This window comes from Taudactylus pleione, unplaced genomic scaffold (assembly GCF_031769625.1).
Source record: "Taudactylus pleione unplaced genomic scaffold, aTauple2 ptg000638l, whole genome shotgun sequence".
NCBI lineage: Eukaryota > Metazoa > Chordata > Amphibia > Anura > Myobatrachidae > Taudactylus > Taudactylus pleione.
In genome coordinates, this window is record NW_028285040.1 from 3,295,919 (window position 1) to 3,310,951 (window position 15,033).

At 42.7% G+C, this 15,033-nt stretch overlaps 1 protein-coding gene across 1 annotated transcript in view; it reads left to right on the top strand.

Moving 5' to 3' along the window:
- LOC148479091 (uncharacterized) overlaps window positions 1–12,288 on the top strand; it is a 33,321-nt gene extending 21,033 nt beyond the window's left edge. Inside the window, exons 5-9 of the mRNA XM_088454989.1 lie at window positions 5,764–5,827; window positions 6,907–6,995; window positions 8,412–8,524; window positions 10,866–11,022; window positions 11,460–12,288. Coding sequence (XP_088311115.1) covers window positions 5,764–5,827; window positions 6,907–6,995; window positions 8,412–8,524; window positions 10,866–11,022; window positions 11,460–11,626 — 590 coding nt within the window. The 3' untranslated portion in view covers window positions 11,627–12,288. The remainder of the gene's footprint in view (window positions 1–5,763; window positions 5,828–6,906; window positions 6,996–8,411; window positions 8,525–10,865; window positions 11,023–11,459) is intronic.
- The last annotated feature ends 2,745 nt before the right edge of the window (window positions 12,289–15,033 follow it).

The following is a 15,033-nucleotide window of genomic DNA, read 5'->3' on the forward strand; positions in this document are numbered from 1 at the left end:
CCCCCCCCAAGTGCCTAAACTAACCCTCCCGTGGGGGGAGCCTAACCCTAAGTCCCCCCTGCTGTCCGTGCCTGGCTTGCCTTCAATAGGGTGTCTGCTACCTGCGCGGGTTTAATGACAGGCATCGGGATTTAGATGCCTGTCATTAGACACTTGCCAAGATTAGACAGTCGGGAAGGCTGGCGGTCGGGATTACGTCCGTCTGCTTCCCCCGTCGACCATGTACCAGCTGCATGTGCAGCCACATAATTTAGGAATTGTTTGTGTGATACCTGCCCAGAGGTGAGGGGGGAACAGCGAGTAGACACTGGCGGCACTCGGGGGGTGGTCACAATGAAGAGGCCGTGTAGCCTATTGTCACAGTGCATGACCCCTCCTCTTTCCAGGATACATGCTGTGTGGCACAAACAAAAATGAGTCAGGAGATCAGATAAGTGAGTTTATAGCATAAGGGTGTAAGTCATAGGTATATAATTTTAGTCTGTACCTTCCAGGCATTTCCATTATACACTTCTATCTATTGTACTTTGCCTTTGGAAGCAGCTAAAGCTTATATAAACTTTAACGAATATTTTAATGATTCAAGGGATAGATACGTTTTGGGCTTGATAATGAGGGCAAATGGGATAATCATTTTAATAAATGTGTCAAAGCTGATGATTGTAAGGGGGTTTTATTCTGTGGAATGGACTTGTTATGATGGTGAAAGATTTAATGATTTTTGAGGAGGGATAACTATGAAGTCATGACATTTGTAATGTATAACAGTCATTGGGATGCTCTCTATTGTATAAAGGTTACTAGGATGCTTTCAATAATTGTATAACATCATTCGGAGGCTTACTGTATTGTGTGGCAGTCACTGGGGTATTGTATGGCGGCCACTAGGAGTGTGTCTGGAGTTGAACATGAAATAGGGGAGTATACACAAGTCTGAAGTAGATACAGTGTCTTCTCTCTCTCTCCTGTACATACAAAGGTTTGTTTTAGATAGGAAGAATGCTCAATAGTCCACCTCGGGCTATGGTCCCTTATTTGTTGTCGATCCAGAGCCATAATTCAAAAGAACTATAAGGCCTTAATCTCGATGAAGTTTTAGAGTCAAAAGACTGAAGGCATTGTTGCGAATGCAACCGCAGAATATCCGTACTGAGGGCCTGATTCAGAGCTGCTCGTAAGCGGCCGCTCGTTCGCTCCGAGCGATGTTCGGACAACTGCGCATGCGTATGGGTCGTAATGCGCATGCGCAAACCAGTCATTGCGGTCGGAAATCGAGCACTCGCAAAACAGCGAGGGGCTGCTAATTTGATTGACAGAATGTACCGTTTGTGGGTGGTAACAGGAGAAGGTGCTTGAACACGGGGGAGTGGAGATCAGAACGCAGACGTGCCTAACGGTTAAAAGGGCGTTTAATGGGAGTGCATAATTAGTAAAGGAGCGTCATCGACCACGTCACTTGGTTGTCTTTTAGCCTGAACTGCTCGCAGTGATAGCGGGAAGTAAATCCTACCACAACCACTGCGAGCAGTTCTGATGCCTGTCGATGTTCCCGATTAATCTAATAAATACCGGAGATGACATGTGATGCGAACGGCAAAGGGGCGTCTTTACAAAATAGCGAGTGCATTTTTCGTTCGCTCGCTCAGACATAGAGGCGTCAACAAACCGCAAAGAGCAAGCACTCAATTTAAATAGCCGTCCCCTTTTTTGGAGCGACCGTCCGCAAATCGCGTCCGGCTCTGAATCAGGCCCTGTGCCCCTTCTTCCACATGGTGCATCAGAGAAAGGCTGTTTGGCGTCACTGCCTCAATAGTGTGTGAGGACTCCTCTGAGTTAAATGAAAACACGATTTGAAGGGAACCGGTATGAAATACAGACAGTCGGGATCCTGGCGGTCAGAATCCCGACAGGATTAACATACAGACGCTTGTTGTCCCCCTCTCCCTACCATAACCCTCCCTCTTTGGTGCCTAACCCTAACCTCCTCCCCTTCCCCCCCCCCCAATGCCTGAACCTAACCACCCCCTCCCCGTACCCTAAACCTACCTCTCCGCCTAACCCTAACCCCCACCTCCCTGCGTTACTTACCTACGGCATCCCGGCGGGATTATGACCGGCGCCTGTATTCTGGCTCCGGTAATGTAAGCGTTGGCATCCCACCCACTGGGATGCCGAATGCATACCATTTGAAGGATGAGGCATTTTTTATAGTGCTTCTAGTCTAGTATCGCCATCTGAATATGGGTGACCAACTTGATGATAAATAAGCTCTGCCAATTGGAATTTTCAAGAGTGGTAACCCCATTAAGATCTACAAGGTGAAACATAGACCAGGTGAAAAAAATCCCTATGTTAGCTAATGGGCTTCTCATCCTTTGATAAATCAGTCTGTGTTCTATACCAATAATCACCCTAAAAGTATGGGGGTCCTGCTCATGGGCCGGGTCCATGTACAATACTTTGACTCCGTTTCTACAAATTGCCACCGACCCCTGGTGCACAGTAACTTTTGATATTGGAACTTGAAGTTTGGGCAAAGATATTAAGACAGTGTTTCCCAAACTAGGTGCCGGGGGGCACTTGCAGGGGTGCCACGGGTTGGTAATATAAGTCCAATGTGATAGGCAAGTCTGCTTGTGGCTGCTAATCATAAAATATGTGGGCAAACACCAGCTAAAACTGTTTCCCACCACATACCTAAACCTAAGGATGACATATAAGCACAATTTACTGAATTTAATATTTTTTTTCTGCATTTCTCAATAAAAAACTTTTTTGGCCTTGGGGTGCCGTGAAAAAAAAAAAAATGCCGATACTCTAGGGTGCTGTGATTGAAGTTTGGGAACCAGTGCGCTAAGGGATTATATAAACAATGTCCTGTTTATGACCTGGTGACATGTGTGACCATAATACAATTTTGGTGCTATTCAAAGTAGGGATGTGCAGGCTCGGTTTTACTCGGATTTACTCGGTTCTTATCGCCACTTTACCGCAAATTCGGATTGATTATATTGGCTATCCAAAACACATGATAGGCGATAGCCAATAAAAAGATCCGAGTAAATCTGAGTAAAACCGAACCCGCTCACCCCTAATTCAAAGTGGACAAATATAATGCTCAGACTGTATGAATGTGTCTATCAATCCTGGAGCGTTTTGTTTTGTATAGACACTGACGTTTTATATCAAAGAAGAGTAATACAAAGAGGGTACTGTGTGGCCAGTATATATTTAGTTTGTGAGCAACTAGAGTTTTGGAAGAATAGGTCCTCATACTCCAAAGACCTATCACACTATAGAGCTGATTCAGTTGGCCACGAGCTCCCATAGTAACCTCAAGGCTATATTCCTGCACAATGTTCTAGGCCAGTCTAAACCTGGTGTACTAGCACCCATGGGCGTATCTACAATGGGTGCATGGTGTAGCGTGCATGTCTGCACATGTGCACTACAGAAGTCACTGGGAAAATGGCACCTGCGCCATTTTCCCGGAGTTCGGTGCATGCATAGAAGACTACTGGGAAATCTGCCTAATTGAGAGTGGGGACATACAGAGACAGTACACGTGCCCCCTCTCTTGAACTACCCTGCCAACTCCCATAATGGCGCTGTGGGGTGGGACATCCAGGGGATAATTAGACACACAGGGGCAGCAGTGTCCTTGGGATCTCTAGCCTTATGCATCCCACTAGGACACTGATAGTAAAATGAAAGTCTACCCCTATATCACGTTGAATGAAGGCTCATGTGGACTATAGTTTTATTGTCAATATGTGAAAAAATACATGTACAATTCATTCTATTCTTGTCATTTTTTAGTTCTTTTCTTTTTACACCACGTTTATTTCTTTTATTTATAGTGGCACCTAAAAGAGTTTATCTAATGGCTATTATTATATTCAGCGGCGTAGCTACCATGGGTGCAGTTACCCCTTAGCTCACCTTAGCAACATTACAGTGAGAGAAGTACCCGCTGGTCCCGCCTGTGAATTGCTTCAGCCTGTGACTAGGAAGCAGTTTGCTGCAGGGATCATCATCGGCGCTGTGGGCTTCTGTAAGACCGACAGGCAGCAATTCCCCCCCCCGTCTCCTCTCTGGAGACTCTGCATATGCACCAAGCTCCAGAATGCGATACATTCCGGAGCTTGGATACCCTGGGCGATGCCATCTTTAGAAAAATTTAAAAAGTGAAAATATAAAAAAAGGCATTCGATATTGAATGAGAACGATGGGCAGTAAAATCGAGATGTTTGGGTACTATTTATTAAGCGAAGTTAGAAACTTTTGTTGCCCCTTTTGTCAGAAAACAGACAAGATGATGATCAGGGAATGTTTTCTGGCTGACAAAGTGCGTACTTTATAGAGAGATCATGTGATGCTTTCATAACAGTGGTTACAAGCCAAGCTACATATTGTACAATGTTATTTTTATTTTTTTATGGATGTATTAGAAGAGTAGCTTTAGTTTTTTTTGTATTTTTCCTTTTTTTGCATTTCTGAAGGCAGAAATAAATCCATTTCTCATGTTTTTTGTTGTAGCAATAATTCCTTCTCTCGGCGATTAGGACAGGTTCCCATCCAATGTCGCCAGTCCTGTAATGCTTCAGGGCGCACGGGCTGGAATTTGAATGTAAATACTTGTAAGTGCTGGTTGTAGAAGCAGAGTGTTGCATGCATCAACAAGACTGTGGGGGAGATGTATCAAGACTTGGAGAGCGATAAAGGGGCTGATTCACAGGTGGACGCACTGCTGATGTCGGACGTAGTAGAGCCATTTTTTTTTTTTTTAGCTACTGCGCAGGCGTCCTGATTTGTGTTACAGTTTCAAAGGCGCACACGGAGAAGTATATTGAAAATGCAGGTGGGTGTTTCTGGGCGGTGACAGGGAGGTGCCTTATGGGAGTGTCATGGACGACACGTGAAACCGATTGCGCACACAGACTGTCAACTTTGCTCACATAGAAGGAACTGCATCGGCCATAGGACTGGCACCAATCGGTATTGCAGCTGGGATGTAGTTAGTTTGCCGGCGGACAGATTACCTTTCCGCATACTAAGATCTCATAGTGACGGGAGACCTGACCACAAAGCAGGCTAAGTTCCCGGTCCCTGCTGAGCTGGTCTGTGATCATACAGGCAGCATTCTGACCACGGAAGGCATGAGAACAGCCTCCTGTGATGCAAAGGTTGGTGGATGGCCAGAACCCAGTTATACCCCTTTTACACCAAAAACCCAGGTCCGACCTGGGTTTTTGGACATGGTTCCAACCATGGTCAGACCCAGGTCAGACCCATTTACACTGCACCTTCGATCTGGGTTACTCCCAGGTCAGCCCTGTTCACACTGAACTGAGGTCTGCCCTGCTAAACCTGTGAGGTCATAAAAAGTGGGAGGTGAATGCTCCACAACCACCAATCCGCTCATTTTAGGCATGATCCAGATCAGATAACCCGGGTTGCACCATTTCCTGGGTCCAACCCTGGTAGCTACCTGGGTTGGATTGCAGGGTCACTTGACCCAGGTTATTTTTCAGGGACCCTTTTACACTGAGCTGCGACCCGGGTAGACCCAGCAAAAACCCAGGTTTTTGCTCTGGTGTAAAAGGGGTATAAGTAACATTTTGCATGTCTGGTTTTAATAAATGGAATCAACGGTTAAATTCCTTTTCAGCTACAGCCGCTTCTTTATCTTGTGTAACCTCTCGTGAAAGAGATTGTTGTAATTACCGCTATAATTGTAACTCGTATGACTTCCCATTGCAGGGTTCTTTGCAGCGGACCAGAATGCCACTCAATGCGAGCCGTGTCCTCAGGGGTCATTTTGCAAGTAAGTTTCTTCTAAAGGTGGGTACACACCTGACAGATATATCTGCAGATGATGGTCGTTCATACACACTGAACGACCATCATCTGCATGCTGCAGCGGGTCCCAGCAGCGGTAGGCGTGGCCTAATCACGGAGGGCGTGGCCAACGCCCCCCCTTCGGAAAAAAAATTTGCGGCGCTGGGAAGGAGGGCGCTGTGTGCCCCACAGCCCGGCGCACAGCCAATGATCGCTCCCCCCTTTGGCATAGGAGACTGCTCGGGCTGCTGAGCCTGAGCCTCGGACAGTCTCCCAGTGCAGCCCAGCACACAGCAGCGTGTGCTGGGCTGCTATGGATTGGAGTGCTGGACCGGACCCGGGTAAGTAGTACCCGCTCGCAGTAAGCCCCCCCCCCCCCTCTGTACCCCTGTGTACGGGCGAACAGCTGATCGCCCGTACACACTTGCCAATGGACAGATATGTCTGCAGACATATCTGTTCATTGGCTGTGCAGCACAGCCAATGCGATATGTCTGTGAATTACGTTGTTCACAGACATATTGTCTGTACACACTGGCCGACAAGGGCACGATATATCGGCCGATCAATTGATCGGCCAATATATCGGCCAGTGTGTACCCAGCATTACTCCTAGCATGCATGTCATTGTATGTTGGTGTACCATGGTTTGCACCACCGTGATATGAGATAACGTGCACTGAGGGGGAGGCCTATGGAGCCCTTCTAAAGAGAACAAGTGGAGGTTACACATAGCAACCAATCAGCTTCTAGCTATCATTTATCTAGTACATACTATAAAATTAAGTGTACAATCTGATTGGTTGCTATGGGCAACTTCTCCATCTGTCTTCTTTGGGGGGAGTGTTATCAGATCTGTGTGTAGATAAGATTTTTGACATGACCACAAATAGTGCTTTTGTACAGTGCAGTCCCTGAGCCCAACCTTCACCTTTTACATGGACAGGCTGCTGCTTGTACAGGGCCATCTGTCCAGCTAGAGAATCAGGAATGTATTAGAATACTTTGAGCAACATGTGATCTGACTATACAAATGCTGTATAATGTATATCTGAATTTCCTCAGTACTACCCGATGCACCGGATGTATTGTGTGCCCTCAGGGAGAGGAATCTCTGAAAGTCGGCTCTACTGAGTGCACCCCGTGTCGCCCAGGTAAAATAAGCCATTCGGTTATTTGTACTATTCCTGCATTAATATTACATGTGGTTATCTGTTTTATTGTGGTGATAATAAGTAGTTTATATAGATGCAGCTGTGACATCACTGCGGTGATTATTGCGAGTTCTGTTACAATAAGGGATTGCGTCTAGCTAAGGTTGGATTGGGGCGAGGGCAGGAATTCTCAGTACCCCCTATACCAGCTGAGGGTCTTCTCTGAAAAGGCTGCCAGAACCATCTTGGTGCTTGGTAAAGGCTGCGTGCGGGAGTCGCCTTCGCAGAATGCACTCGGTGCCTTTATGTAAATGTATATCTTTATACATTTTATTATATTTGGTTCAGACTTAACAATATGATTTAATCTCCCTTTTTAACATGGGCACATATGAAGAGAGGGGTTTAAACTATGGGGCTGATGCAGAATTGCGCGTAACTCCGTTTTGCCGACATTTCTATCAGCTTTTCGCGCTAGGCAGGCTCATTGGCCGAGCACTCGCAGCAAGCAACTACGGGTGATTGAGATTTGTAAGAAACCTAGTTGCATCTTCACTTGCAGCTAAATGGATGTAACACGGCGCTGGCATGTAGGCTGTGCATCTTGAGGCCGTGCAGGCGTTGCGGACTATGTTGTTTTGAGCGTTTGCATAGATCTGTCTGATTTCGGATGGATCTCTTGCACCAGGTATAGGACTGGTGGAAATGCGTGCTGATACTGATGGCGGCTGCTTCCAGTAGCAGATGGAGAGCTTGGCATACGGGCGAAGATATATTACCGCGCATGCACTTGCTTACAACTGTGAGGGCCTCGTTTATCAATGAGTTTTATTATTCGCAATGAGTGATAAAACTCGTTGCGTATAATAGTGGTGCTCCAGCCAATCAGCTCCCTTCCAACTGTCATTTTTTCAAACAGATGACAGTTGGGAGCTGATTGGCTGGAGCACCATTCTCATACGCAATGAGTTTTATCACTCATTCTGAATCATAAAACTCATTGATAAATGAGGCCCTGAATCAGCTCCTGTGTGCTGAATGGGTAAAGCCAGATTAACTTTTCCTATTTATATATGAAAAGATGAAGATTGTGTTTGGTCTCCTAATTGGAACTTACATCTTGCTAGGAGAGACTGAGAAGTAATGCTCTTATTTGTCCCAAGTTAGTTGTGTGTCAGAAAAAGCATTTAATGCTTCTTAGTAACTGGTGTAATGTGCAAATAGTGTAGGGCTCCCATCATTGTGCAAATAAAAACCCTGGCATACCCATGTAACCTTAAGTTTGCTCAGGGCATACCATGCACCCCATTATACCATGCAGTTGTGAGCGTTCCAAATCTAATATTGGTGTTTCCATTGCGGAACGTAATTAACTGGGTCTGTCATTAATAAAGTGTATCTGTCTTGCTTATTTAGGCATGTATAAGGGTCCTAAAGATCCTAACTGTTTGTATTGTCGAGATGGTGAATACCAAGAGAACTGGGGAGGAGAACACTGCCTTGTGTGTCCTGCTGACCACTATTGTCCTGTAAGTAGCTGGAAGTGAATAGACCTCAAACTGTTTCTCTGTTTTATTAATGAGAAGTCGCTGGAGTAAAATCAAATGCTTTCGGTGATCTACGGAGTGTTTTAGGCTTCCGGACATTCTCTAGGGACAGGAAGTGTTTGTTCCGTCGCTGAATGCTTCCGGGTTTTGAGGTGTGTGTGTGTGTGACAGAAATGGATAGGGCCTGGCACTTGTGTACAGATTGTTGGTGTCTGGCTGCTTGAGATCGAAAGATGCTGGTCTAAGACTCTCTGTTCTGAATGAATTAATATAGGGCCCCCATAATTTTTTGAAATAACTGGAAAAACCCAGTGGGGTAGGAAGCCTTATCAAGGCTTAAATAATTTTGTAACAAATCTGTGCTTTATTTTAATTTGGTCAATGATTATAAAATAAGCACTGTGAATGAATAACTTGGTGAACGTGTCCTCATACCTGGCAGTAAACCACATTGATGTCTCAGGCCCTCAAGGGTTTCCCGGTCTCCCACAGGCAACAGGGAACGTATGAGCGGACCACGTGGCAGATGTAATGGTGCAGGGTCAGTTTCTTTATGAATAGACCGCAAGTTGCCCACATCCACCAGTTGATCTGTAGTATTGGTTCTGTTACAGGTTTGGATGATCTGTAACCAAACTGCATGAAGTGCCTATAGTTTTGATATGTTACCCCCTATTCACACCGCTGTCACCTAAATTTTTGGGTGTCAATCTCCTGTAAAACCCTTCTTTGCATTGGCGAGGTGAATGATGAAATTGGGCCTGCACAAATGCGGCAAGTTGGTCAAAAGCTGAACCAGCTGTCTCTCTAATTCCTCCTTGATGTCCCAGCGTTTTCTTAAACTTAACATGTCGAAGACTGAGGTGATCATCTTCCCACCCACCCGAATACCCTCGCCTCTCTCAATCATTATCTATTGATGGCACCACCGCACCATCTCTTCAAGACTGTAAGTGCTCTGTCTTGGAGTTATCCTTGACTCCTCCCTCTCCTTTAAGCCACACCCAGTACCTCTTGCAGTCCTGTCCTTTCCATCTCAGAAATATCTCCAGGATCGGACCCTTTCTCACAGTGGAGGCAAATAAGACATCATCCACTCACTGGTCAACTCTAGACTGGACTACTGTAACCTCCTCTTATCTGGCCTCCCTGACTCTCGCCTCTCTCCACTCCAATCTGTGATCAATGCTGCTATCTAGCTCATTTTCATTTGCAAACTCACTATGTCTGCCTTCCCTCTTCTACAAGCCCTACACTGGCCCTCTCTCCCCTTCAGAACCCAAGTCAAATTCTTCACACTCAATTACAAAGCCTTCATCCAATCCTCTCCCATTTACATATTTGACCTCCTCTCTTTCCACACAAATAGTGCATATGAGTATCGTGAGCAATCTGAATTTGAATAATTGATAGGCACCTAATAGATAAAAAAAAAAGGTCCAGTTGAATTATTAAATTAATGTCCAGAAAAAAAATATATAAAAGTAATGTGTCAAATGCAATTGGTCTGATCAGATGAATCTGCCGATGTAAGTCAATGATAGCTGTCCATAGCCTTTTAGGCTTTGCAGTGATGCGTTGTTTGGAGGAGGACGGCTTTCCCAGAAACTGTTGGCGAGTGCCAGAGGAGGGTTGACATTGCCTCAGCAATCGCTACTGTCTCCCTTGGCGGCTGTGCAGCCCGCTAGACCTGCCGGGTTAAAGCCAATTTGAAGTCACCTCTTGTATTGCCAGGAATACCGCTTAGCAGAACAGGAAACGGCTGTTGAAGTATGGAAATGGTACATCCAATGTGGAGCATCCGTATGCAAATGACACCTTAAAATGGGGGGGGTCACTCTGACGCGTTTCGTCCCTTGCAACGGGGGCTTTTTCAGCTTGTTGGCCATATAAAGGATAACTGTGATCCCAGATCTAAGTCATGGCTACTTCCATGAGGTTGCTGATGCATTGGTGTCTGTAACTACCATTGGTACTGCGGCTTTGGACATAGGCGGCATTAAGCTGCCCACTTGTACTTACAGATTCTATTAGGCATCGGATTTCATCATAACCTTCCTATGGTGCAGAGGACCGAGTCCCAGGTGATGGACCCTCATTGTGTACGTAACTTGTAACAAAATGGTGGATTAGAGTACATTTTTGCTTTAAATGTGTAATTATCATTTCAAACCAAGTATTCAGTTACATTCTGTCATAGGCCATGGCATTTTGTCCTATCTATAAACCCATCATCTTGGTGCAATAAAACAATCCTTGTCAAATTCCTCATTAAATGTAATTCTTCACAAGGCTGGAATTAAATATCTTCCAATGTGTGTAGACCCCAGACATTGGTCCAATAAGCTGCCCAGAAGATGCCTTCTGCCCAAGTGGCAGCACAGAACCGAGGTATTGCATGGAAACGTTCTTGCGTAAGGACGGAGACTCTTGTAAGCTGGCGCCTCTCACCATCCTGCTGCTAGTCATTTGTGCAGTTGGTAAGTTGATTACAATTTTACGGTTTGTGATTGATGCAACTTGGGAGAACTGCATATTCTTTGTAAGACTAATATAGACATAAATTAGATAAGTACAAATACTGTATGTAGGAGTACTCTTATCTAGCTATTTGTTGGGTTACTCATTTAGCAAGCAATGGGGAATAACAGGTGATGGAGGAATATGTGTATAATCTCTAAAAAAATATGTCTTGTTCTCATTTTCATCTGGGTTTTTTCTTTTATGGTCTCACCTCTATCTTTGCGCCAAATCTCAAGGGAAAGCAATGGGCCTACGTAAGGCTCTACTGAGATATTTAGCAAGACCTCTGTTACACAAAATTATTTTTTGGGCCTCCTTTGATGGGGATTGTTTGTTATTTAAAAGTTCAAGTACCCCATAAACTGGCCACGTTTGTTTTTCTTTTCCTGTACAGTGATCTTTTTTGGTGTAATCTGGGTGGTCCGAAAACAAAAACGGAGATCTGAGCAACGATGTATAATAGGTTTCAGTCCGAAATCTCCCCTGCTGCACAAACAACAATCTTCCAGCCCTGTGTATGGGATCACTTATGATGCAGAGCCAGTGTATGCTGGGTGGTAAAATGCGTCAGCTTCCCTTTATATACTCAAATTTGAAATTGACATTGATTCCCCTCTCCCTTTTTTTTTTTTTTCTTTCTAATTTTTACATTTTCTAAACAAAATGTCACTGTACAGTATGTGAATAATCTTTATTTAATGTTTCTACTAGATCTGAATTCTTTATACATAGTGTACAGCCAGTGAGTTATCTGTGAGAAGTTATATATAGTAGACTCTGTAAATATATCTACTTATGTAAATGTGAACTAGTTCTGAATTGCTGTGTTTTTTTTTTTCTTATTTACACCTTTTATGTTATGTAGTTTGTCTTTATAAAGCTGCATTTCAGTTGAATTTTTGTTTTGCAATTATATTTGAAACATTTAGAAATTGAGACTTGTGGGATCTAGAAGAGTTCCAATTGTGTATATATAAATATCATAAGATGTGTAATATCAACTACAGAGTACTTTATCCGCATATGATTACATTAAATCTGCATGTGTGAGGGTCCTATTCTGTTAATATAACATTTAAATGTTCTGAAAAAGAATGCTGGACGAAAATACACAAATTCATGATTTTCATCGTTCTTATAACTGTACAGTGCATACATTTTGGCCAATAGTATTGAATAAATCTGATGGCTATCGGTGGTAAAGCATCATTTGTTTATTTGTCTCCATTTATACACAGAGTAGACAATTGGAAGAGTGAATGTCAAAACCAGCATGCTTCTTTTACATGGGTGTATTTTGGCAAAAACAAGTCTCATCAATGGTCTATATCTGCCTCCGTTGGGGGATAAGTGTGTTTTTTGTTGTTGCAGAGATGCAAACATTTTGCATGCATTGTGTTCTGATCTGCAGTTTGTGTGATTGTAGGAGTGTCAACAAAAGTAAAATGTCCTTGTTGCCTTATCCAAAAAGAAAGAGAAAATCAAATGTTTAATCCACCTCCGTTATTCTAAGTATATGACATTTTTATAAATTGACTTAAATTAACCCATAAATGTAAGTAGACATTGAAAAGAATATTTAAAAAAGTGCGGGTTTTTAGAAGTGGAGATGTTGCCCATAGCAACCAATCAGATTCTAGCTATTATCTATAAAGCCGCACTTTAGTAAATATACACCTGAGTCTCCATTTCTTTAAAAATTTTGTAAAGGTTTTGCAAGTTTTTAATGACAGCGGTTTATGCGCCCAGGTAATTGCACTCAGGCAATGGAAATTACATCTCAGTGAAAGGATTACATCAGGGGTTCCTAACCACGGTCCTCAAGGCACACTAACGGTCCATATTTTAAGGATAGCTACACTTGAGCACAGGTGGCTCAATTAGTACTTCAGTTATTTTAATTTAACCACCTGTGCTGAAACATGGATATCACTAAAACCAGGACTGTTAGTGCCTTGAGGACCGTGGTTGGGAATCACTGCACTATACAATTGTCTGTCAGATATCTGTCCAATCTGGCTGGTTAGAATGAAAACCTGGTAATGTATGGGCGCAAATGACAATCGTCCATATGCTCACAAACTGGAAAACAGACAAAAATGGTTGTTCGGACAATTTGGTTAAAACACACAAATATAACCAATTTGAACAATTTTTGTCCTTTATTCAGTGTTTAAAACCATAAGATTGACTGTCATTTACTCCCATACATTACCAGGTTTTCATTCCAAATAGCCAGATTGGACAGATATCTGACAGAAATTGTATAGTGGATGCCCAGCTTTACAGTCCAGGTTTTAATGATAGCCATACTTGAGCACAGATGTCTTAATTAGTACCTCAGTTATTTTGCTGTAACCATCTATAATCAATCATGGATATCACTAAAACCAGGACTGTTAAGCTGGCCACACACTAGACCAACGTACATCCAACCAGCCAACTAGTTGATTGGTTGGAATGAAAATCTGATAAGGAATGAAAGCAAATGACAATCAGCAATTTGCTCCCAATCGCCGGAAAATGGACAAAAACTGTTGTTTGAACAAATTGTTTAGATCAAACATTTAACAAACTTGTCTAAACGACCATTTTCATCTGTTTTCTGGCATTTAGTAGCAAATTGCTGATCATCAGTTACTCCTATTCCTTACCAGATTTTCATTCCAACCAATCAACTAGTTGGATGAAAGTTGGTCTAGTGTGTGGCCAGCTTAACTGATGATCAGCAATTTGCTCCTAAATGACAGAAAACAGATGAAAATGGTCATCAGACAAGTTTGTTAAATGTTTGATCTAAACAATTTGTTCAAACAACAGTTTTTGTCCATTTTCCGGCGTTTGTGAGCAAATTGCTGATTGTCATTTGCTTTCATACGTTACCAGATTTTCATTCCAACCAATCAACTAGTTGGCTGGTTGGACAGATAATCTTTAGATGTGTGGCCAGCTTTAGTGTGCCCTTGAGGATTGAGGTTGGGACACAGTGGATTAGATGATAGTCAATCAGTTCTACCTCAGTATGTGGAAAAATTATCACTCACTCAGAACACCTGCCAAGCTGGGAGAGCATCCTAAAATGCACCCTCTCCACTGCTCAAAGTGCATTAGAGTAATTAATAAAGGTACATTCAATGTCTTTTATTTTGCATTTGGTTGATTAATAATTAGGCGCTAAACGTTACTGTCCTGTAACAGAAGCCATCTAGATGGAACAGACCGCAGATATACAGTACTGTTAGATTTCTGGAGACTGTATTTGCACTGTGTATTTCTCATTCAACATGTTTCCCAGTGACCAATGGAATAATACATTTTTTGCATTTAATCTTGAGGACCAATGTATTATGCAAGTTTGCAGTGATTTATATTATTGAGTACTGTTGCTTTGCTCTGGCAAAGTAAAATTAAATCATCCACTGTATTGTTACCAAATGAGCATAAAACATGTAAAGTGTTGGCACTGCCAGGTATCTTGAATAATTATGATATATCTTTACGGAAAGTCTCTTTTTTTGTCTCTGGAGGAACGGCCGCACAAAGCAATATTGTGTCATTTTTAGCATACTAATATCTATTATTAAAAACCATTTTTTTTGTTTCTATTAGTATAATATTAGCCTTAAAGAATTAATAAAGCAGATATAAATGTATGCCAAGGGTGACCTAAATAGAGTCCCAGAAATACACTAAGTGGTTGTAAAAAAAAACACTGTAGGTTATCAGTGTTTAAAATGACAAAAGATAAGGCTTTAATCTGCACACATAAAAAAAAAAAATTTTCAAGGTGCCCTCAAAGCACCCACAAATGTTTCCTCTTTTTCTTTTAAATTCCTTTGAGATAAAATGAAAAAAGTTTGCTTTTTATCATTTTTTTTGCATTTTTTTTTTTAAAAAGCACAAATCAGCCATTTGACACCATTTAAAAACCTACAGTACCTTCCTAGTGCCCACAAATAGCCTTCTAT